Source organism: Zalophus californianus, chromosome 11, assembly GCF_009762305.2.
Source record: "Zalophus californianus isolate mZalCal1 chromosome 11, mZalCal1.pri.v2, whole genome shotgun sequence".
NCBI classification, from domain to species: domain Eukaryota; kingdom Metazoa; phylum Chordata; class Mammalia; order Carnivora; family Otariidae; genus Zalophus; species Zalophus californianus.
In genome coordinates, this window is record NC_045605.1 from 97205837 (window position 1) to 97231895 (window position 26059).

Below are 26059 nucleotides of genomic sequence, written 5' to 3' on the forward strand. Positions count from 1 at the left end.
GGAAAACAGATTAATAAAACAAAACCTAATCTTGATACTAAACATATTACTATAGAAAACCATATATGGGGGGTGCCTGGGTGGTTCAGTCAGTTAAGCATCTGCCTCTGCCTTTGGCTCATGATCTCAGGGTCCTGGGATTGAGTCCCGAGTTGGGCTCCCTGCTCAGCCGGAAGTCTTCTTCTCCCTCTCCCTCTACCCTTCCCCCTGCTCATGCTCTCTCTCTTAAATAAATAAAATCTTTAAAGGCTGATTATAGCACAATACATGTTTTTATTAAGAGATCCATTACTGAGGCACCTGGGTGGCTCAGTTGTTTAGTGTCTGCCTTCAGCTCAGGTCATGATCCCGGAGTCCTATGATCGAGCCCACCATCGGGCTCCCTGCTCAGCAGGAAGCCTGCTTCTCCCTCTCCCACCTCCCCTGCTTGGGTTCCCGTTCTAGCTGTCTCTCTGTCAGATAAATAAATAAAATCTTAAAAAAAGAGAGAGAGAGATCCATTACTAACGACAGAACATATCTACAGAGATAAGCACAGTCTTTAAATTTTTTTTTAATTTTATTTTTAAGTAGCCCCAACCCCAAGATCAAGAGTCGTATGCTCCACCAACTGAGCCAGCCAGGCACCCCGAGACAAGCACAGTCTTGATAACCAAGTTAATTCAATAAATTTCTAAGATGATTGAGCACACTACTCATAAAAACTACTACTCATAAAAACACATCTACTAGACTATACTAGGCTTGAAATGAGGAAAAATTTATTACACAAGAATCTAAGTCAAAGTCAAATTTTAGAAATTTTATAAAAGAACTTTATGAACCAAGCGAAAGACAATGTAAAAGTTTAAGACTTACAAATTGAGGATCATTTAACAAAATTTAGGAATTTTGGTATTTCTATGTAAGATAAACACCAAAGGAAGCATTTTCTCTAAGAAGTAGGTCATACACAAAACTGCAAGCGAGCTGAGTTGGGATGATCGTCACGCCATAGACCACACATTTAGGATTTCACTAGAGCTGCTTTCTAAAGTTTCCCATGTGGATAGTAATGGGGACAGGATATCAGATTAAAAGGACTGCCAAATCAGAACAAACTAGTGGTTTGTCTAATTCGGATTTCCATACCAAATTACAGCCACTTGTTCCTGAAAAAGATCTCATTCATGAAAAACTTCACTGCCAAACAAGAAATTCCAGCATTGAAAACCACTTATTTCATAAAAGTTATTTTCTGTTTGCTATTGCTGTTTCTGTTTAAAGGCATATAGTATTTACTTCTACTTTACTAAAAAGGCATCTAAACAAAGGTCTGCTTTAGCAAATAAACAGTCTTTAGCCAACATTTCAAAGGACATAAATATGCTTGAGGATAACAAGAGGACTGCCTAAATATCCTGAGGAGTGCTTTTCCACGAAAAGGCCAATTCCTAATTTGAAAACAGGTCAGGAATCCCCCCTGCTCATCTTCATTAGAAGAGGATTTAGAAAAAATAACTATGTAATACCAGTTGAAGGCTAAAATCACTGAATAGAAAGCACCACACTTGAGGAATGACTAGCTTCCCAGGTCCCTTTTCCTGGTTAGCGTGGCACACCAAGTCAAGTCCAGCCGTTTTCATTTCTGTTTAAGCCAGGAACTCAAATTCAACTGAGATATTCTAGTTCACAGAACTAAAGCAGTAAGTCTTACCTTAAGGCTTTCCTCAGTGTCTCTATGCAGGCCACTACAATCTTGGGGTTCTTGTTGTCCAGGCCTTTTAGGAGCTCTTCTTGCACAGCCTCTCCTTTCTCAATCTCTATGTACATTAGACAAATCTCAATGCCTAGCTCCTTGGCTTTGGCTTTGGGTTGGTTGAACACTTTACTTACGACACCCGACACAACTTCACCTGTGGTTCTGTAATATAGAGTACAAACAACCACCACCACACACAAAAACACACTTTAGTAGGAAGAGCTGGAAAAGGTCATGGGGGGAGGGGGAAACACGACAAATACTTTTTTAAATGCTTAGAAATAAAGTAAATGAGTCTCTAATTTTTTATGTTCAAAAAAGACATGAAAGACAAACTTATGCAAATAAAAGTATAAGACATGTCACACAAGACAATGACACAGAACCATATTTTCTCTTTATAAATGTAGAAAATTCAAATAAGAAAACAAAAATCCCTTGACATCCTATTACCCAGAGAAAACTACTTTCAACTATTTGGTATCCATCCTTGCAGATTTCTCTCTCTATATGCATGGACAGATACATAGATAGATATACATACAGATATATTAAAAAAAAATAGAATTACAGAGTTCTTGCTTTTTTGAAAAAATTTTAAAAGGTCATTTTAAACATTTCTTGGAACAAGAGAATTTCTTCACGGAGGGAATGGGTATGTACCTTTAATAACAAAAGGCTGCTCCTGATTCCTTGGCAAGACTTTACAGTAACTTTACTATTTTGAGTCTCTTCTAAATTAAATAAAACCTTTATCATTGTAAATCAGAGGAAATGAGTGGGTTGGGACTACATGTATTTGTCAAAAAAGTTTATGGTATCAGAAGAAAAATGCAATTTAAAAAAAAAGCAATGTTCTCAGGGCGCCTGGGTGGCTCAGCCATTAGGCATCTGCCTTTGGCTCAGGTCGTGATCCTGGGGTCCTGGGATCGAGCTCCGCATTGGGCTCCCTGCTCTGCGGGAAGCCTGCTTCTCCCTCTCCCACTCCCCCTGCTTATGTTCCCCCTCGCTGTGTCTCTCTATCAAATAAATAAATAAAATCTTTAAAAAAATAAAATAAAGCAATGTTCTCACTAATGGCAAGGGAAACTCAGTGATGCTGGTAACAAAACTGTCAGGTTAACGATTATCTTTATTGGTATAATCTTTGAAGTAAGTCAAGTATATATTTTCTTGCGCAATTAAGTCGAGGGTTCCTCCCCCCCCTTTTTTTATGGAGGGCTCCTTTCAATGACATCAAGACTAGCATTAGAAAACCAGGTTTCTGAGGTATGGGAGAGTGGGTGATTAGAAACCTAGATCATCTGCAGCTCAAGTCATATTGGCCAGGAGTCACAGAGGCTGTTTAGTTAGCAACACCTCTCCTAAGAGATAAAAATGCCTAATCACCACAGAGAGAAAGATGTGTTTCTCAGATCACCTTGCTGGGAAGCCTTGTAGAAAGAGATTTTTGTAATACCCAAATGCTTTCCACTGGAATTCTGATAATTCCTTTGCTAACACCCTCAAGTGTCTTCCAAAAGTTACTAGAGGTTTTCCCTCTGGTTTAAAGTTAATTCCCACACAAAAGGCTCAAAAGGAAACTCACTTGCTCATCAAACCTTAAGGTACGGTTTTCAAGATTTTGTTTCTAATTTGCTCCTCTTTAGAGATCTCATGTACCATTTAGATTTCTGAGGGTAGATAAGAACCAAATGAAAAACAAGTACCAAGGAGCTATGAAAGTAAGAAAATTAATTATCTTCTAAAAGTGCTAATAACTAAGGACAGTGATCCACAAATATACACAAATTAATTGATGCAGCACGAGAGAAGGGTTTTACCAGAATAGTTGGAAGGAAACAACTTACCTTCCTGCTACATGGGCATTTTCAACATAAACAAGTGCAGCTTCTAATCCTTTCAACTGAACCACTGCATTGGAATCAGTCACAAATTTTTTGATCAGTCCTAAAAATTTGGACCATTCTGGGCTCTTTTCATCCTTTATTTTCTGGAAGATCTTCAGGGCCTCTTCATACCCACTTAACCTTGCTTTCCAGAGCTAAAAGAAAAGTATTTTGAAACAACCACAATTTAATGATATTATTATCTACTGTTAATTGGGGGGTGGGGAGATGACTACCCTATACCAGGTAATTTGAATAAAGGACCCCATAATTAGAACAAAAAAGTTTAAGAGTTTTCAAAGAAGATTAGCTTATAAACTTTTTCTTGTGTTTAATATTTGCGATATTCTTCCAAGGCCATCTAGAATTCCTAACACTATAAACATATCTCACTTTGTATCCAAGTATTAGTTTTTCCTTTTTTGTAATACGTAACTTACAATTAAAGATGCAACTTACAATCAAAGATGTAATGATTCAAAAATGAGATATCAGGGGCACCCAGCTGGCTCAGGCAGTTAAGCGGCCATGTGACTCTGATTTCACCTCAGGTCACGATCTCGGGGTTGTGAGATCAAGCCCCACATTAGGCTCTGCGATGAGCAAGTAATCTGCTTGACATTCTCCCCTCTCTCTCCCTCTGCACCTCCCCTCACTCACTCGAGCACACGCGCTCTCTCTCTTTCAAATAAATAAAATCTTTTTTAAAAAATGAGAAATCATACTATTGTCTAATCTCCAAAGCATGTTGTTTCTCAGTTGTATTGTGTAATCATCAGGCAGCTCTACACTGTACCATAGAGGTATGGGAGTGCTGACAAAATAAGCCAATGACACTGAAATCTGAGTTCCAGGAAAGTCTTACCTTGTGTTCACATTTCTGATCAACCGGCAACTTCATCCACTCACTGTCATCTCCCATTGTGCTTCCAGTTTCTCCTCAGAATTAAGAGTAATTCCTGGTCAAACAAATTGGTAACTAGTTAAGTCTAGCAATCAAGCAGTCTTGTAAGACAAAATGAATTTACTGAGATTATTATTTTATCATGTATGCCCCAATAAGAGTAAAAAAGCTCATTCTTTCATCAAATGCCCATTTAATTCCATTAATCAAACATTTAAAAAGTAGAAGAAAAAAGTTAACCAAAAAAATCTAAATGAGGGGCACCTTGGCTGGCTTAGCTGGTAGAGCATGTGACTACTGATCTCAGGGTTGTGAGTTCAAGCCCCATGTTGGGCGTAGAGCTTACCTAAGTAAACAAACAATCAAAATTAAAAAAAAGTCTAAATGAATCTAAAGGGGATAGATATTTGTTTAAAAAAAAATGGCACATCGGGGCACCTGGGTGGCTCAGTTGGTTAAGTGGCTGCCTTCGGCTCAGGTCATGATCCTGGGGTCTTGGGATTGAGCCCCACGTCCGGCTCCCTGCTCAGCGGAGAGCCTGCTTCTCCCTCTCCCTCTGCCTGCCACTCTGCCTACTTGCACTCTCTATCTCTCTGTCAAATAAACAAAATCTTTGAAAAAAAATTAAAATTAAAAATTTTAAAAATTTAAAAAATGGTGCATTTGGCTGGCTCAGTCAGAAGAGCATGCAACTCTTGATCTCAGGGTTGTGAGTTCAAGCCCCACGTTGGGTGTAGAGATTGCTTAAATAAATAAAACTTAAAAAAAAAAAGATGCTTACATATTTTCCCAAATGGAAACTTCCTAGGTATATAACAAAGCCAGGACAAAACTGAAGAGCTGAGCTACCTGGCCTTTACAAGAGCAAGAAGAGAGTTTCAAAGAAAGTCATACATATAAACGTTAACCTAAAATTCCTTTAGATAATAATCAATATGGAAAAATCTCAGTGTTATCCAGCTCTCTACCTAATTCTGGTAAATATGACTCTAGAAAGTATGATTACATAAACTAGTAAAAAAATTAAACCCTTGAATAAACCATTCCTTTATAAACTTTATATCATTTTTAGTTAGGTTTATAGTCAACATTCCTTTACCAACTTTATACTATTCATTTAGATAACACCTTTTTTCTGATGATAAAAGTAATGTATGTCAACCGCAGAAAATCTGGAAGGTAGACAAAATATGAAGGAAGTATTAAAACACAATTTTACCACCAATTATTAACCATGATAAGTACTGAAGTGTATATCCACTTGAATCCTTCCAGAGTTTTTTCTTTTCTTTTTAAGATTTATTTATTTACTTGGGGGAAGAGGGAGAGAGAAACTTTAGTAGACTCTGTGCTCTGCACAGAGCCCGATGCAAAGCTGGATCTTATGATCCTGAGATCAAGATCTGAGCCCAAACCAAGAGTCCAAGGCTTAACCAACTGTACCACCCAGGTGCCCCTAGAGTTTTTTCAATGAACATGCAGTGTATAAACTATATGAAAGAGACAGGGATAATCCTCTCATAATCTTTTTCTCATATAGCCACATTTTCCCATGTTTGAGAACATGATGTTTAAAGGCTACATAGCACTCCATTTTATAAATATACCAAAATTAAACAATCTTAACATTGGACATTTAGATCATTTCCAATTTTTCAGTATTATATATAATATAGAAGGGATCCTGCTCATCGCTCCATCCCCAGTCTCAGTCTTACATAAAATACACCTCCAATAAATATTTGTTTAATGAATATGTACCTTGATGTTGTCTACTATGAATTGGGTGCTGTGTGGAGTACTTTTTAAACATGTTGATTCACTTTATACTAACAACAACTACATCAAAGAAAGATATTCTCTCCACTTTACACCCTAGGCTCATAAAATTTATGTAACTTGCCTGAAACACAAAACTGGAATCATATTATGATTCAGTCAATGCCTCTTTTTTTACAACCCGTTCCCTCCCATCGAAATGTATGGAATATCCCAGTGAAAGTTGTGTACCTGAAGACTTAAGTTTATTAGAGCAAGTGGAATTTTCATTAAGACTTCTCTCCAAAACCCCCAGAACCCTGAGAACAATAGCAGTGTGTTTTAGAGAACGAATCAAATCTTAATAGAGATTCTGCAGCAATGGCAGAAGATAAAATAGTACAGCAGTTTATAAAGTAGTACAGTATACAGTAATAATAGTACTACCAATAGTATTTATAATATTATTAAATAGTACAGCAGTTTATAAAGTAGTACAGTATACAGTAATAATAGTACTACCAATAATAGTATTTATATTATTAAATAGTACAGCCTGTAGTAGTACAGTATAAAGTAGTACAGTATACAGTAATAATAGTACTACCAAAAATAGTATTTATAATATTATTAAATAGTACAGTTTATAAAGTATAAAGCATTACCCAAGTTGAAGACGTACATATTCTACTTCATTCCTAGGTATATACCCTAGGAATTGATGCCAACTTCTTTCCAGAAGATCTTACACTAGATATTCACAGCAATGTTGTTCATAAAGGCCAGAAGCTGAAAACACTTCACTAGTTCATCAGAAAATGAATGAATAGTGGTATATTCATTGAGTGCAATATTATATGGCAATTTAAATGAATGAACTATGCAGTGTTTCTCAAACTCTTTAGTGAACGATCCATCTTTTTAAATATTTCAAGTAATGGGGCGCCTGAGTGTCGTCTGCCTTCGGCTCAGGTCATGATCCCAGGGTTCTGGGATCAAGCCCCGTGTCGGGCTCCCTGCTCTGCAGGGGGCCCTGCCTCTCCCTCTCCCTCTGCCTGCCGCTCCCCCTGCTGTGCTCTCTGTCAAATAAATAAATAAAAATCTTTTAAAAAAATTTTTCAAGTAACTATACACTAATATGTTTGTAAAATACAATAAAAATTACTAGATCTGTGGATTTTTGAGTTCCCCAAGTGAAAGGAAAATAGTACAGCCACCATGTAAACCAATTTGGTGGTTCCTTAAAAAGTTAAACATAGAATTATCATATGGCTCTGCAATTCTTCTTCTGGGTATATACCCAAAGAATTGAAAACAGGTATTCCAACAAGTACATGTACATGCATGTTCATAGCAGCACTATTCACCTGAGGCAATAAATATCCCAAATCGTCATCAATGGATGAATAAACAAATTCTGATATGTAATTACAATAGCCTATTATTCAACCATAAAAGGGAATGAAGTACTGATATAGGCTACCACACAGATGAACTTCATAAACATGATGCTAAGTGAAAGAAACCAAACACAAAAGGTCCCATATTGTAGGATTCCATTTATATGAAATGTCCAGAATAGATCAATCCTTAGAGACCGAATGCAGACTGGGGGTTGCCAGGAGTTGGAGAGAGTGGGAAATAGAAACTAACAGCTTAATGGGTAAGGAGTTTTACTTTGGTGTGATGAAAATGTTTTGAAAACTAGACAAAGGTGCCGCTGGCACAACATTGTGACTATACAAAATGCAACTGAATTGTTCACTTTAAAAGAGTTAATTTTGTTATGTGAATTTCATCTCACTGGAAACTTTTTCTTTTTTTTTTTTTAAGTTCTCAGGTAATTCTAATGTGCAGCCTGGGTTGAAATCCTCCAAAGTTACTTTCTTGTCACAAGTTGGAGCTTCAAAGGCAGTATCTCCTGAGTTTTTTGTTTTTGTTTTTTTAAGACACTCAATGAAAGCTTTCAAAACATTTTCCAACCAAGAGAATGTGAACTGTCAGTATTTGACTGTCAGTATTCTTTAAGTTCACTGCATACTTTTTCTTTTTTTCTGTTGGTTGCTTTTAGAAACATGAAGAAAAAGGTTATCCAACCTAATTGCCTCATATAAAATTTAGATGCCATTATGTGATACTTTCTGAAATGGCTTCTACTACTTTATTGTCTGAGTTTTTAAAAATTGGTGTTTATGGCTTTGCTTCTTTCTAGTCAAAGGAAAGGCTTGCTTCATACCAAAACTTCCCCAGCCACTGAAATAATGAATACAGTGTTTGTTTACAAATGTGGCACTGGGGGGCGCCTGGGGGGCTCAGTTGGTTAGGCGACTGCCTTCGGCTCAGGTCATGATCCTGGAGTCCCGGGATCGAGTCCTGCATCGGGCTCCCTGCTCAGCAGGGAGTCTGCTTCTCCCTCTGACCCTCTTCCCTCTCGTGCTCTCTATCTCTCATTCTCTCTCTCAAATAAATAAATAAAATCTTTAAAAAAAAAAACAACAAATGTGGCACTGGGGACTCTTGCTCTGTGTTTGTCTTCTTCTAGGATTGATATACTAAGAAAAAAAAGGACTTATTCACTAATATTCTCCCATAATTGTTTTAATTTCAATATTAACTTTAGAATTCAGTTTTTTACATATACAAGAAAATATACACAATATGTAAGTTATGAAGCATTACAATAAAATTGACCCGATGACCTAACACCCAGTCTAAAAATTAGAACACTACCATTAACATTACTGCATCTGTGCATTTCTTTCCTACCCCAACCTTCTTCCCACAGAAGCACTTTCCTGAAGTTCATTTAGTTTTATGCCAGTCACAATCACACATCCCTAAACAACAAAATTAACTGTGCTTATTTGTGAGCCTTAGAAAAGTATTATCTGTGTATTGTCTTCCATAACTTCCTTTTTTCATTCAGTATTTCATTTGTAAAATTGATCCATGTGTGTACTGTAGTTCAAAGCTACTCAAAATGTGGTCCAAAGACTTGTGCTCGTTCACAAATATATCAGAGACAAGTACAGAAATGGAGCTAAGAGTTTAGAAACTGCCATAGCACCTATTCTAACTTCTTTTATTATAGTACTTTGAGGAACTGAAAAAAGTTCAGTAAGGATAAAGTATAAAATGCAACACAGAAAGTACGGGGGTGTAAAGTTAGGCTGGAAAGTAGTTCAGATCAAACCTTGGAAGGTCTTGTGGGCAATGTTAAGGAATTTGAACTTCACCCCAAGTGTAAAATGAAACTTTGAAGGACTGTAAACAGGAAGCATTACATATGCCATCAAACCTGCATTTTTTGAAAACTGTATGTTGTACATGTAAAAAGGCAATGTAAAGAATGGTTTGGAAGGCAGTAACAATGGAAGGAAATCAGTGAGCATACAGTGGTCTAGAACAAAGATGATGGTGGCCTGGACCTAAGGATAGTAGCAATGCAGATAAAGGAAAACGGATGGATTTTAGAGATATAAGGAGTGTTAAAGAATGTTCTTACAGAGTGAATGTAGAAGGGGTATAAGAGAGGGAGAAAGATGAAGTTTTGGACAAGCTGTTTGAGATACACACAAGTGTAGACAAGTACAGCATTTGGAGATTTAAGCCTGGAGCTCAAGAGACAGATCTAGCCTGGAGATAAAAATTTACAAGTTACCAGTAGATAAATGTAATTAAAACCAAGGGGAAGGACGATAGCACTGAGGAAGAGTACACAGTAAGAAGAGGGTCCAGGACAGAGTTCAGATGACACCAGCATTTACAGGACAGGTAGATGCGCCCTCAATCCACCATCATGCACACTGTCTGGCACATATAAAATGATCAATAAATGTCTGCTGGGGAAGGGGAAAAAAACACAATAATCCAAAATGCACTAACAGTTTTATCAAACTTGAAAATTTTATCGCCTTCTATTTCTATCTGGAAATCTAAATTAAAAAAAAAAATTCTGTATCTTCAAAACCACCACTTAAGAGGAGACCTTGTGCAAATTACTTAGGCAAATGTACTGCCTCAGCATGCTTGTGTGTAAAGTGGGGATATCAGTAGGGGATAAGCCTACCTCATAGGGTTACTGTGGGTATTAAAGGAGTTAGTCCATCTAAAACTCTTAAAACTAGGTACTTGGCATCTAACAAGGACTCAATAAATGTTAGCAATTTTCAGTAGTTGGCATTCCTAATTTGAAAATACTTATTTCCAAATTACAATTGACTTTATTTTGTAATTCTACAGGATTAAAAGAGCAAACACAAATACCCCAAACTGAATTTAGTCAACATTTTACTCTTAACAGTTGTTTGAAAAAATACAAGTTATAAATTGAATGTCTGAAATAAAATAAAATAGGGGCACCTGGGTGGCTCAGCCGGTTAAGCGCCTGGCTTGAGGTTGGGTCATGATCTCAGGGTCCTGGGATTGAGTCCCGAGTCAGGCTCCCTGTTCAGCGGGGAGTCTGCTTCTCCCTCTACCCTTCCCCCTGCTCGTGATCTCTCTCTCTCAAATAATTATAAATAAAATCTTAAAAAAAGAAAGAAAGAGGGGCACCTGGGTGGCTCAGTTGGTTAAGCGACTGCCTTCGGGTCAGGTCATGATCACAGGGTCCTAAGATCAAGCCCCGCACTGGGCTCCCTGCTTGGCAGGAAGCCTGCTTCTCCCTTTCCCACTCCCCCTGCTTGTGTTCCCTCTCTCGCTGTCAGATAAATAAATAAAATCTTAAAAAAAAAAAAGGAAGAAAATAAAATATATTACACATTTATGTATAGGCCTTTTTTTTTAAGCTAGGTGTGGAGCCAAACACGGGGCTCAAACTCATGACCGTGAGGCCAAGACTTGAGCCGAGATAGAGTTGGACACTTAACTGACTGAGCCACCCAGGCTCCCCCACATAATGTACAAACCTTTTTAAACTTTATTATAGTCACTTTACCTTTTTTACTTTTATGTATGCATTGACCAAATAAAGAACTGAAACTACAAACTACAGCTTTTGCTTTTTTTTTTGGTCTAATTAACATTTGGGGGCATGACCATGTATCTCTTGCTCCTTCAAATATAAAATGGAATTAGTACATTTATATCCCACTTTAAGAGTCTACAAAAGAGGTTCTTTTTTGTGCCATAGGCCCCTGGTAAAGTATTAGACACCTTCTTTGGAATATTTCTCTCTCTTTTTATTTAAGAGAGAGAGAGAGAGCACAAGTGAGCACATGCATGAGTGGGAAGAGGGGCAGAGGGAGAGAGTGGGAGACAATCTTAAGCAGGTTCCCCGCTGAGTGTAGAGCCCCACGAGGAGCTCAATCTCACAACCCTGAGATCATGACCTGAGCTGAAATCAAGGGTCACTCGCTTAACAATTGAGCCACACAGGCACCCCCAGAATATTTCTTAATGCTTAAAATATGTAAGATTATGCCAGATTATTTTAAAATATAATCAATTATCAAAATATTTATTTTAAAATGTGAATATATTTTCTCCATTAATAAATTAAATAAAATCTAGCAGGTTTAATAATTACTATAATTCTGAAGTTCTAATGAACAAAAATATTTTGATACATTGTATCACATCATGTGATTATGAAAATTATTTCTATTGGTGACAAATACACGGGTCCTTCTAACATTATTGTGATTTATGGCCTACATTTTCTTTTTTAAAGATTTTATTTATTTGACAGAGACACAGCGAGAGAGGGAACACAAGCAGGGGGAATGGGAGAGGGCTAGAGAGGGCAGGCTTCAGTTTATACCAATCATATATTCCAATAGTACTTTATATTTTACAATAATTTTCTTATTTGAGAATCTAGTGAGGAAGACATTTAATCACTTCTATGTATTTCACAATGTAAATGCAAGCACAGTTTTATTACCTCATTGGGTTTTCTTGTGTTTCTGTATTTTTAAGATTTTTTTTAAAATTTATTTGAGAGAGAGAGACACAGCGAGAGAGGGAACACAAGCAGGCCGAGTGGGTGAGGGAGAAGCAGGCTTCCCGCTGAGCAGGGAGCCTGATGCAGGGCTCGATCCCAGGACCCTGGGATCACAACCTGAGCCGAAGGCAGATGCTTAATGACTGAGCCACCCAGGCGCCCCTAGTTTCTGTATTATTCTTAGTTATGCAGCTCTTTCTTACTAAACTCTAAGATTCCCTCGAGCAAGAGCTTTTTTTGTCTCATTAATCTCTATTCTCACAATGCTCAAAATCAAAAACCCACAAAAAACAAAGCAAACAAAGGGATAAAGCAAATATAATTATCCTCTTTTTACATACAGGGAAATAGGTTTGGTGTCTTTTTTCTTATAATTTTTTTATTTCATGTTAATCACCATACATCACATCATTAGTTTTTGATATAGTGTTCCATGATTCATTGTTTGCGTATAACACCCGGTGCTCCATGCAGAATGTGCCCTCTTTAATACCCATCACCAGGCTAACCCATCCTCCCACCCCCCTCCCCTCTAGAACCCCCTGTACCTCTGAAGCAAATAATACATTATATGTTAAAAAAAAGAAGAAGAAGAAGAAGAAGATAGCAGGAGGGGAAGAATGAAGTGGGGGGAAGTCGAAGGGGGAGACGAACCATGAAAGACTATGGACTCTGAGGTTTGGTGTCTTACCCAAGGTCACCTAAGTAGGAGAGACTGGTCTAAGGAGAGATTTCTTGAATTCTAATTTGGTGAAATTCTTACAATTTATCTACATATGGTTTCTAGATTATTTATAGTGAAAACTATTCAAACTTTAAAACAATAAGATTTATGGGCACCTGGGTGGTTCAGTCATTAAGCATCCGTCTTCCACTCAGGTCATGATCCCAGGGTCCTGGGATGGAGTCCCACATCGGGCTCCCTGCTCAACAGGGAGTCTGCTTCTCTCTCTCCCACTCCCCCTGCTTGTGTTCCTGTTCTCACTATCTCTCTCTCTGTCAAATAAATAAATAAAATCTTAAAAAAAAAGATTTATTTTGGTGATTACTTAATTTGGTTAGAATATAAAGGAAAAAAAAAGAAAGAAAATACAGAGTAGGGGCGCCTGGGTGGCTCAGTTGGTTAAGTGTCTGCCTTCAGCTCAGGTCATGATTTCAGGGTCCTGGGATCCAGGCCCTCATCAGGCTCCCTGCTCGGCGGGGAGCCTGCTTCTCCCTCTCCCTCTGCTTGTACTCTCTCTGTCAAATAAATAAACACAATCTTAAAAGAAAAAGAAAATATAAAGAGTAAATGAGCATAATATGAAAAACAAGTTTATTTGCCTCCAAAAGGACTTACATAATATAGATATTTAAATTTAAAATTTAAGGAGGAATCATCCCTAATCAGCAGCTGCCTAATAATCAAGTCTAACTACCCAACTGGGCCTTAAAACACTGTTAACCTGCCTTTGGAAAAGAGGGGAATGACCTCAGTTTTAGTTGTAATTGTAATTTGGAATTATTCATGCAGTGGAACCCCCCCTTCCCTCTGCCCCCGCCCGCCCCAATGCCCCCATTCTACTGAGATGGCTCTACCAACTGATAAGGAAAATCTTTCCTTGAGATTAATAAAAAACAAAAGGATGGTAGACTATGATGGCTATAATTCATTTTAGTTCTAAATTTCTGACTATAATTCTAGAACATTTGGAGAAGGGGTCCTTAAAGTTAGCCCTTACTTGAAAGCTGAACTTTGCTTCTATCTGCAAATGCTAACTAGCCATTATCACAAAGGAAAGTAAAGGCCTTGGGAACATTCAGAATATATACAGGGAGTAATGAAGAGGAACCTCAGAATCTGTATAAAATGGAATACACATAGAATACAATGTAACAATTTCATAAAAAGTCACATAAGTTAAAGTAAAGGTCAAATGTTTTCTTTAGAGGTATGTAGTACTGCTTTCAATATACACAGCAAACTGAAACCAAACTAACAATCGCAAGAGCCAAAGAATGGGAACCACCCAAATGTCCATCCATTGATGAACAGATAAAAAAAATATGGTTAAGTCCATACCAATGAAATATTATTCAATAATAAAAAGAAATGAAGTACTATAAAGAACTCCTAAGGGGTGCCTGGGTGGCTCAGTTGGTTAAGTGCCTGACTCTTGATTTTGGCTCAGGTCATGATCTCGGGGTCGTGGGACTGAGCCTGCTCTAAAAAATCCCAACTCCTAAAACTCAAAAACAACAAACAACCCAATTAAAAAACGGGCAAAGGACTTTAGACTAGACACTTCTCCAGAGAAAATCTACAAATGGCCAATAAGCACATGAGAAGATGCTCAACATTATTAATCATTATGGAAATGCGTATCAAAACTGTTAAGATACTACCTCACACCTATTAGGATGGCTACTATCAAAACAAAACAAGTGTTGACAAGGATGCAGGGAAATTGAGACCCTTGTACACTGTTGTTAGGAATGTAAAGGCTGGGGAGCACCTGGATGGCTCAGCTGGTCTAGCGACTGCCTTCAGGTCAAGTCATAATCCCAGAATTGGGGATGAGCCCTACATCGGGCTCCCTGCTCAACAGGGAGTCTGCTTCTCCCTCTCCCTCTGTTCTTCCCCCTGCTGGTGCTATCTCTCACTCACTCATTCTCTCGTATAAATAAATAAAATCTTTTTTTTTTTTTAAGGTTTTATTTGACAGAGAGACACAGAGAGAGAGGGAACACAAGCGGGGGGGGGGGGTGGGAGGGGGAGAAGCAGGCTTCCCGCGAGCAGGGAGCCCGATGGGGGGCTCAATCCCAGGACCCTGGGATCATGACCTGAGCCGAAGGCAGACGCTTAACAACTGAGCCACCCAGGCACCCCTAAATAAATAAAATCTTAAAAAATAAAAAAAGAATGTAAAATGGTACAGCTGCTGTGGAAAACAGTATGGCAGTTTCTCAAAGAATTAAAAATAGAATTACCATATGACCCAGCAATTCCACTTCTGGGTATATGCCCAAAAGAACTGAAAGCAGGGTCTTAGAGACATATTTGTATACCCATGTTCATTTCATAGCAACATTATTCACAACAGCTAAAATGTGGAATACACATAAAACGGAATATTATTTAGCCTTAAAAAGAAATTCTGACATGTGCTAGAACCTGGATGAACCCTGAGGCCATTAGGCTAACGTGAAATAAGCCAGCCACAAAGAGACAAATACTGAATGATTCCACTTAAAATGAGGTAGTTAAAATCAGAGACATAAAGGAGAATGGTTGTTGCTAGTGAATGGATGGACTGGGGAATGGGGTATAAAGCTTCAGTTTTCCAAAATGAAAAAAATTATGAATATGGGTGGTAGTGATGGTTCCACAACACACTGAACGTATTTGATACCAGTGACCTGCACACTTAAAAATGACACAAAAGAAATGAAGTACTAATAAATGCTATAACATGGATGAACCTTGAAAACATTTTTACTAAAAGAAACCAGTCACAAAGAACCACATATGATTCCATTTATTGGAAATATCCAGAATGGGCAAGTCTATAGAGACAGAAAGTAGATCAGTGTTTGCCTAGGACTGAAGTGTTCGGGGGAAATTAAAAGGGTGAAGGCTAAGGAGTGTAGTATGGGATTTCTTTCTGGGGTAATGAAAATGTTTCAAAATTGACTGTGGTGATAACTGCACAATCTAGAAAAGCCACTGAATTGTACACTTTAAATGGAGAGTGGTAGATAAATTATATTTCATTAAATATAAACTGCTTTTTAGGGGGGCCTGGGTGGCTCAGTTTGTTAGGCAGCTGCCTTGGGCTCAGGTCATGATCCCAAGGTCCTGGGATCAAGACCCGCTTCAGGCTCCCTCCCCACTCCCCATTGTGCTCACTCTCTCTCTCTCAAATAAATAAAATCTTAAAAAAAAAAACCAACTGCTTAAAAAAAAACTAACAAAGTTTACAAACAGAAGTCCTTAGGTGATAAGAAAAATAAGAATGATCTGTTCAAGCTACTGATCATTTTTACATGTGCATGGGTTGGCTGCACAGGTTAGAGTCCTTTCTAATAACAAGGTCTAATAATAAGGAATTACTCTGTTCCTATTTTACCTTAAGCATTCACATTCACTGAATTTCCCTATGGGCAAACAATGATGTACCTAAGCTCATAGGAGTACAGGTAAGAAGTCTGAACAAATAATAATACAAAATACATTATGTGTGGAAAGTGCTTTTAGCAAGGGATAAATCAGGGTTATAGGAATTCAAAATAGGATTAACCACCAGTGAGTGAGGGATGGTCAGTGAAAATCTCACAGAAAGGATGGCATCTGAACTCAGTGCTGAATGACAGGTGGGATTTTCAAAAAACAGACAAACCGAAGTAGAAAAGGAAATATTCTAGGCTGAGAAAAGAAAGGCCAAGTCTTGGAGATAGGAAAGTACAGAGCATGTTCAGAGAACAGTGAATGGCTCCATTTATTATAGTCTAAGATGAGAGGTAGACTAGGGTCAGATCATGTAGAATCTTGAATATTAAGCTAAATAGCAGAAGATGCTGATGATGGAAGCAGGGAAATGATGTGATCCTATCTACTTCAGAAAGACAAATCTATGTAGAATGGACTGAAAGGGAGAGAAAAATATAATCTTGATAGGCAATTATTGCAGTACTCTAGGACAAAGATAAATAGGAGCCATAGGGGTCTTAGGAATGGAGAGGATGGGCAGGGGGGACTGAAGGGAGTTACATTAAAGAACTAGAATTAGTAAGCCTCAGCAAGTATGGATGTGGGAGTAGGAAGAGCCTAGTAGGAGACTTCAGTCTAGGTGACTAGGAGGACAGTAGTGCTAATAACATAAAAATATCAGAAGTAGTTCTGGATTGTTTATTTTTGGGGGAGTAGAGAAGAGGTGAAGAATATGATGAGTTTGGTTTTAGACTTGAGAAATATGATCTTCAAGTGGTTAGAAATGTGGCACCAGGATTAAACAGGGGATTCTGGATTTTATAAACACAGACATGGGAAATCAAGCTGTCATTACATAGCAAGGTTTGATGCTTCAAGAGTGAATAAAGTTGCCAACAAAGAGAAGCATTAATAAAATTAATTTGAACTATATATGATGCTTACTATGGTTCATTCAATCTAGCCCATACTACAAATGTTCATACTTTCAAATTATTCAGACCTCTCAAGAGGCTTCACCCTGGCCTGAAACAGAGGAAAAGGCAAGGAAGCCAGCTAAAATAAATCTGTTCTACAGAAATATAATCTTATAACCATTGCTGTATCTAAAACATCTTCCAAAGAGCTCAAAATACCATACAGTCCACACTACTGCTGAAAAAGGTTTAGATGTAATCATTTATTTTTAGACCAGAGGTTAAGAAATGTTTCCAAGGTCATACATAAAGGTAGAACTTAGGGGGCGCCTGGGTGGCTCAGTTGGTTAAGCGACTGCCTTCAGCTCAGGTCATGATCCCAGGGTCCTGGGATAGAGCCCCGCATCGGGCTCCCTGCTCGGCGGGAAGCCTGCTTCTCCCTCTCCCACTCCCCCTGCTTGTGTTCCCTCTCTCTCTCTCTCTCTGTCAATTAAATAAAATCTTTTAAAAAAAAAAGGTAGAACTTATAATAAATTTCAAACTGATTTTTCAGTATTCAATTAAATAACAAAGTACCTATTAAATATGCATTATGTATTATTATAACATATAGACCCAAGCAATCTATGCATTTTCTCATTCATCAACCAGCTAAAAGTAAGGCACCAAGAGACTAAGTCATGAGTAATGTTAGAGCTGGGCCTACAATCTGTATCTCCTTTCTCTCAGTCCACCAATTCTGCTGCACCACTCATAGGTCCAAGGGTAGGGTCCTTTTATTTGAAGTTCCTATAATGTGACAGTCTATAAGAATAATTATACAGCTACTAAACAGACTGTTTTGGCTTTCTACTTGGGAAGAAGCTGTGGCAGTGAACTATTTTATGGCTAATTCCCAAGCTCTTGACCTACAAAAGCTCTTCACTATCACAATACAAGAGACCTGGATCTGATTACCATTCCTGGACTCTCACTTCTGGCTAAGGAAATGCTACTGCAAAAGCACAGAATAAGTGTGAGGTAAGTATGAGGAAAATTTCTGCCCATTCAAAAAGCAACCCCTTTGAATGACCAATAAAGTATGATAATAGATTCACTCCAAAAAAAATTATTATAATATAGGGACAAAACAACACACATACAGGCCCAGAAAGCTGTACTCAAACCTTGTATTGGAAGGACAAATGGACTAAAGAAGCATAACAATTATGTAACTGTCACAGAAAACTAAAAATTTTTATTACTTGGCCAAGCCAGACAAAAGCTCATCTCTAAGTAACCAGTAACAAAATGACAAGCCCTTCCCTCTAATTTAAAAAACCTCACTGCCTCCAGGTAATTCCCGTTAACAAGGACAAGTATTAACCTCTTGCTGGAGTAGTCTGCATTATCAGGAAGCCAGAAATCTGAACTGCTTCTCTAGCAGGTTATCTCGGCGAACTTGGGTGTGCTTGCTGTCCTAGTCCTGGCATGGTGGCCTCTCACAAATTCCTTCTGAAGGGGAAGAGTAAAGAGGTGTCTCTGAGCTCTCACATCCTGCTATTCATATCAGCAGGACAGAAGATTAACTAGACTCTCCCTAGTAAACATCACTGTTAATATCTCCAAAAGGGGGACCCACACCAAACAGGCCTCTGGGGAGATGGAAAGCTAAACCCGGCTGTGAATTAGGTCAACTTCCACAGTTACTGCTCAACTGTACCACGGTAGCTGAAAATCTAATGCTTACTCATCCCTAAACTACCCAGGTCTCCAAATCCCAGGCGAAGGACCCAAGGCCCAGGACACGAGATCCAGCTCCACCCATCCAGCTCAGTGGGGTTATATATACTCGGGTAAAAGCAATCCTCTCCTCACCCCAAGTAGGAACCAGGGTGGGGCAAAGCCAGGTCGTGGACACCGCTCAACCACTGCATATCCAAACAAGCACCCTAGAGCTGCTGTCACCACCCAGAAGTAGAGCAGATGCCCCAGGCTTTAGCTCACTGCAGCCGGCATTGTTTACGCTCTTTCGCAGCCTAACCCTCTGATAGGCCAGGAAAGTCTCCTGCACAGTCCACCAGGACTTCCGGCATGGGCACAGGATGCTTGACCCTCGCCCGCAGTTTGACACTTACGCTCCCTGAGCAGGGAGAGGTCTGGGGGCCCTACGGTCCGAGCAGAATCAGCAGGAATACCCGGCGGGCCGCGGCGGCATTGGTGCGAAGGGCCGCTGGGAAACGCCTCCTCCGGGGGCGGGGCCCAGAGCTCGCTGTCAGAGTGCCCGCCCCACCTCGGCCCCCTCCCGGCACACACTGAAGACTTAAAGGGGCCGCACCTTCGCCCAGAGGTCTGAGGACTCAGGGTGCTGCTTCCAGCCCACAGGGTTTCCAAGGCATGAGGCAAATGAAGGACCAACTAGGAAGGCTCCACCCCGGCTGGGTGGGCCTCTTCTTTGGTGGCAACACAGGCAATGTTCCAGAAACAAAGGAGATGACCAGTTCCTACTACCACAATCCTAATCCCTCCCCCAGGGGTGAAAAAAAAAATTGCTGCAGGCAATAGCCCAAACATCAGGGTAAATATATAGCCCTCATTATGTAAGCTGCTTATTCCATAAATTTGAGCAGTTAGTGTTCTTCAAATGGTAACTGAAAGGCCCAGAAAGGAATTCTGGCAGCCTGCATTGCTTTACCTCACCCTTTTCACAGCCTTCCTTCTCTACAAGAGAAATCCCAGACAATGATAGAGGATGGGTAGGAAGGTAATAGGAAGTGAAATGGAAAACATTCTCATTCTCGTGAGCAAAATGTGCCAAGAACTGGCACAAGAATTCAAAAACTGACCAAGAATTCACATGTCTACGTAGATAAAGAAATTCTGAATGCAAATACAGTTGTGATGTGCAACCATCCAATTTAATATGAAGAGTTCTTGAGAAAACTGTAGTAGAAACATTACTATCTCAGGGAGTTAAGTAATGGTCTCTGAGCTCTCCACAGGTTGTCAATGAGTTTTAATTTTCTTTTCATAGGAGGAATTTTTCCTCAATCTCAGTTTACAAGGTTTGACTGCATTTTGTGTCTCATACCATCAGGAAAGAGATTTATGTGTTTACCAAGCCTATATTCTTCCACCTAATCTAGATGAATAAACACATCTTATTAAAGCCTTAAACTACCACCAGACAAGTATGGGAATCAATTTAGTGAAGCAAAAGACCATTTATAAATGCCCTAACACCCTCCATCTCAAACATGGGTTCAAGATTCCAAAGGACAGGCATGAAGACTGCTCTGTTTACCAGGGAACAGACCAAGGTTACAAGGTCTCATAAGATCTTAGAGAATTCTAGGATCAGGCTGCCAGGGAGAAATGGATTCAGATTAGAAATAGTGTGATTCTGAACTGCCAAGAAAATCTCATTTTAAAGTGCATTTAACTATGAATGATACTTCTGAATTAGGTAATTAAGACCTTTCATTTTATCCCCATGAAGCATATCACACTATTCTGAGGATAATGGTTTGCAGATCAGCCTCCCCATTAGATTGGGAGCATCTCAAGGACAAGGGCTAGAATGTATCCTAATCATCCTTTTCTCCCAGTATGATACAAAATGAATACTTAATAATAAATATTTATCACAAAAATTAGGATCAACACTTTCTTTGACATAGGAGTCTAGATAACTGTCAATAAGCACAGCACAGTGAATATATGTGTGCACGCACACACACAAATGGATAATACCCAGTGCTGTGCTTGTTAGTGAATTAAAAATTTAGAGGAAAAAAAAATCCACTGATTGTACAGCTAGGACTCAGACATCAGAGCTCAAGATTGTTATTATAGGGATTTGTATCTTTTGTCCCAAATGCACAGGTAAATATTCCTGAATAGTTCTTAAATATTTTACCCAGTAACAGTCTAAACACGGCCCATCTTATTTTGGCTATTGCTTTTTTCTTTACTATACCATGAAGAGACTAAACTGGACATATAAAACCTTCATAATTCAACAAATTATCAATTAGTAGTCTTCTACTTAATATGCCAATGTGGAAACTGTTTAGGAAATAATTTAGTAAATATTATATATAGAAGAGGAGAGATTCCCTAAGCTGAAAGCTTTTGAGTAAGGTTTATTAAGGTATAACTTACATATGGTAAAATTCACTCTTTTTAGTACATAGTTCTATGATTTTGGCAGACTCAGAGAATCCATCACCATAATTAAGAACATCTCCATCAGCCCAAAATTTTCGCTGGTGTTCCTCTGTAGTCAACACCCCCCACTCCTCCCCCCAACCACTGATCAGCATGCTGTTCCTACAATTTGTGTTTTGCACAATGTCATATTAAAAAAAAAAATCATACAGTGTGTAGTCTTTTTTCACTTACAATACAATTGAAATCATCCATGTTGTTGCACAGATCAGTAATTTGTTCCTCTCTATTGCTGAGTAATATTTCATTGTATCAGCTAACACATTTTGCTCATCCATGTTACCAGTTATAGGACATGTGGGTTGTTTCTAGCTTTTAACAATTACGAAAAAAACTGCTATAGATTTTTGTATGAACATAAGTTTTCATTTCTGTTAGGCAAATACCCAGGAGTGGGAATGCTGGTGGTATGGTTAAGTATATGTTTAATTTTATAAGTAACTGCCAAACTGTTTTCCAAAGTGGCTATATGAACCATTTTGCATTCCTCCTCCACCAGCAATGTCTGAGAGTTCATGTGTAACTGGCTTATTACTTAGTACTAATTTCTAGTATGGCTCTGTATTTTTACACCTATGAATTAAAGCCACTTCTTTCCACAATTTAGTGTTAATGGTTTGTAACATACTCTTCCATTTACAAACCAGTCATTCATTTGGTATGAATCTTAAATGCTACTTAAACGTAACACTTTCAAAGAGAAATATCGATGAAAATTACTCTTTCTAATCCCATCCAAGAGTAGTCAAATCTGGTCATTTTATCTGGATCAACAAGCTACAAGGCTAAACAAAAAGTGCTCCTGGTAAACTGAACAAACCAAAGCATATATTATATATCTGTCAGCGGAACTGGTTTTCCAACATTCAGGTGATTAACCATAGCATCAACAATCTCTTTATATAACAAATCATATTAAACATCTTTATCAAAATTATAATTCTCTTGATTAGGAAGCAAGAAGAAGCTTCAAGAAAGTATTTTAAAACTTATCATAAATACTTTGTCCACTATTACAAAAAAATGCTTTAAAAAGGGGGTCTGGAATTTTTATACACTGTTGGTGAGCATGAAGAAACTGGTACATCCATTTTGGAAAATATTTGTATTAACAACCCATTCCCGAGAGAATTGAGCATTATGTCCACATAAAAACTGGTACATAAATGTTAACAGCAGCATTAGTCATAAGAGCCCCAAAGGGGAAACAACCCAAAAATCCACCAACTGATGAAAGGGTAAACAAAATGTGATATATCCATACAATGGAATATCACTCAGCCATAAAAAGGATTGAAATAGCCATATATGCTACAACATGGGTTAACCTCGAACACATCATGCTGAGTGAAAGAAGCCAGGCACAAAAGGTCATATGTTGGATGATTTTGACCATATGAAATGCGCAGGTCTCCAGGCAAATCCACAGGGACAGAAAGTAGAATAGTGGTTGCCAGGGGCTGGGGTAGGTAGAAAGAGAAAGGGGGAATTAGGAATGACTGCTAATGGGTATGAAGTGTCTTTCTGGGGTGATGAAAATGTTCTGGAATTAGACAGTGGTGATGGTTGCACAACTATGTGAATATGCTAAAAAGCCACTGAATTGTATGTACCCGTTAAAAGGATAAATTTTATGGTATGTAAATTATATTTCAATTAAAATATCCACTGACAGGAGAATGGATAAACAAGCTGTGGTATATTCACAGAAAAGATACTATAGGGTAGTGAAAACAAATGGAGACAACTATTAGCAAAAACACAGATGAATTTCGCAAACCATGCTGAGAGAAAAATAGCTAGTACTAAAGAATATACAATATGATTACATAAACCCAAACAATATACTGTTTAGGAATATATATGTTTGTGGTTAAATTTAAAAGAAAAGTACAAGGGGCACCTGGGTGGCTCAGTCCATTAAGTAAGTCTCAGGTCATGATCTCAAGGTCGTGAGATTGAGTCCTGTGTTGGGCTCTGTGCTGGGCATGCAGCCTGCTTAAGATTCTCTCTCTACCTCTCCCTCTGCCCCTCCCCCACCTCTAAAAACTAAAAATGAAAAAAAGTACAAGGATATTAAATTTATAACATAATTTAATATATTTAAAATATATTACGTATTCCATGAGTTTAAAAATAAAAGAAAAAAAAAGCTCTGCCTCTCGCTAGTAGGATTTTATAATTTAAAAAGTTACATACTGCAGTGTTCAGGCAGAAGTGTAGGAAGGCACTTTTTTTTCCCCCCAATCTGAGAGGAGCACAAGGCTGGAAAGAAGAAAATTTTTATCTCCAAATCCCTGTTCTACCATTAACTAGTTGTGAAACCTTAGGGAAGTCATTGAATATTTGGTGGCTTTAGTGTTGTCATGTATAAAACAAGGAGTTTGTATCAACAGCTCTCCCACCTCTGAAATTTTGAGACAGTGCTCCACAACCACTATTTATACATGATAAACAGCACGCTTGCAATTCCAAATTCTCCAGTACTATAACATCTGCGGCTAATGTTAAATGTTTGGAAAATTCTTCTACTTAAGTGGCAAAATCTCATAACCTCATTCTCTTCAGCCCTTGGTTAAATTACTACAAAGGAATGGTATCAGTTGTAGTGCTAATCTGAAACCAGTTTGCATGCATGTAGGTTCTACCATCATTTTCCTTTTCCAGGCACTCTCTCTTTAATTTTTTTTAAGGAGGAAGGGTGGGTTTTTTTTAAGAGACAAGAGAGCTTTTCCAGGTACTCTCACTCTGGTAGAATAGATTATCTCCCCAGGCCAAAAAGAAGGAATTCACACAAACCGCTCAAAAAACACAATCATAAGTCTCTTATGCCTGACAAAGAAAGTAATGTGGTAAAGGTAAACACTGATTCAGTAAGTCTGAAATATGAACTGTATTTACTTCTCCATATGCAAAGAACAGGGAAGGAGAGTTTGAGTCATCTAGTCACATAGAAGCACAATCTGTGGCACCAAGAAGTCAATGTCACAATCAGAGCAGGTATTCCCATGGTTCTACTCAGGGCACCACACCCAGCTGAACTTTCTACTATCAACTCTCACTTAAAGGGGAATTAAAAAATGATACATTAAAAGTCCAGGACAGACAGCTTCACTGGAGAATTCTACCAAACATTTAAAGAAGAATTAACACCAATTCTCCTGAAACTCTTCCAAAAAATTGAAGAAATACTTCCAAACTCATTCTATTAGGCCAGAATTACCCTGATATGAAAGCCAAAGCCACTGTAAGAAAACTACAGACCAATATCGCTAATAAATACTGACGCAAAAATCTTCAAAATACTACCAAACTGAATCCAACAGCACATTAAAAAGATTATACACCATGTCCAAGTGGAATTTATTCCTGGAATGCAAGGACGGTCTAACATACCAAAATCAACCAATATAGTACACCATAACTGATTACAAGAAGACAAAAACCACATGCTCATCTCAACTGATGCAATAAAAAGCATTTGCCAAGATTTAACACCCTCAATGATAAAAACACTCAAACTAGGAATATCAGAAAACTACCTGAACATAGTAAAGGCCATTATGAGAAGCCCATAGCTAACATCATACTCAATGGTGAATGACTGAAAGCTTTTCCTCTAAGATCAGGAACAAGGCAAGGATGGCTGTTCTAGCCATTCCTATTCAATATCGTACTGAAAGTTTTAGCCAGGGTGCCTGGGTGGCTCTGTCGGTTGAGTGTCTGCCTTGGGCTCAGGTCATGATCCCAGGGTCCTGGGATCAAGTGCCGACACAACAGGGTAAAAAACCCACAGGGGTGCCTGGGTGGCTCAGTCAATTAAGCAACCAACTCTTGATCTCAGGGTCATGAGTTCAAGCCCAGCATTGGGCTCCACGCCCAGTGTAGTGCCTACCTTAAAAAAAAAAAAAAAAAAAGGCAACCTACAGAATGGAAAAAAAATACCTGCAAATCATATATGATAAGGGGTTAATATCCAGAAGACATAAAAAACTTGTACAACAACCCAAATAACCCACCGAAAAAAATGGGCAAAAGACCTGAATAGACAGTTCTCCAAGTTTGATATACAAATGCTCAACATCACTAATCATCAGAAAACTACAAATTGAGGGGTGCCTTGGGTGGCTCAGTCAGGTAAGCAACCAACTCTTGATTTTGGCTCAGGTCATGATCTCAGGATTTTGAGTTCAAACCCCACTGGCAGCTCCGCACTGGGCATGGAGCCTGCTTGGGATTTCTCTCTCTTCCTCTCCCTTTGCCCCTCCCCCCTCCTCCACTCCTGCATCCTCTCTCTCCAAAAAAAATTTAAAAAAAAAAATAATAAAATAAAAAGAGGGTTGCCTGGATGGCTCAGTCGGGTAAGCGACCAACTCTTGATTTCTGCTCAAGTCATGATCTCAGGATCATGAGATCAAGCCCCACACCCAGTGTGGAGCCTGCTTAAGATTCTCTCTTTCTCTCCCTCTGCCCCGGCCCCACCCCCACCCCTGCTAGCAAGCCTGCAT

General features: G+C 38.6%; 1 protein-coding gene across 4 annotated transcripts in view; it reads right to left on the bottom strand.

The window, feature by feature from the left end:
- Positions 1–26059, bottom strand: part of CKAP5 (cytoskeleton associated protein 5) — a 102367-nt gene that overhangs the window by 59635 nt on the left and 16673 nt on the right. For 2 of the 4 annotated variants that reach the window (XM_027579715.1, XM_027579717.2), the window contains exons 2-4: positions 4496–4589; positions 3592–3785; positions 1697–1903 (exon numbers count right to left, since the gene is read on the bottom strand). In XM_027579715.1, coding sequence (XP_027435516.1) covers positions 1697–1903; positions 3592–3785; positions 4496–4552 — 458 coding nt within the window. In that variant the 5' untranslated portion in view covers positions 4553–4589. Of the gene's footprint in view, positions 1–1696; positions 1904–3591; positions 3786–4495; positions 4590–18708; positions 18837–19459; positions 19532–26059 lie in introns of those variants that run through there. The other 2 variants (XM_027579718.1, XM_027579716.1) reach the window with 2 other exon arrangements.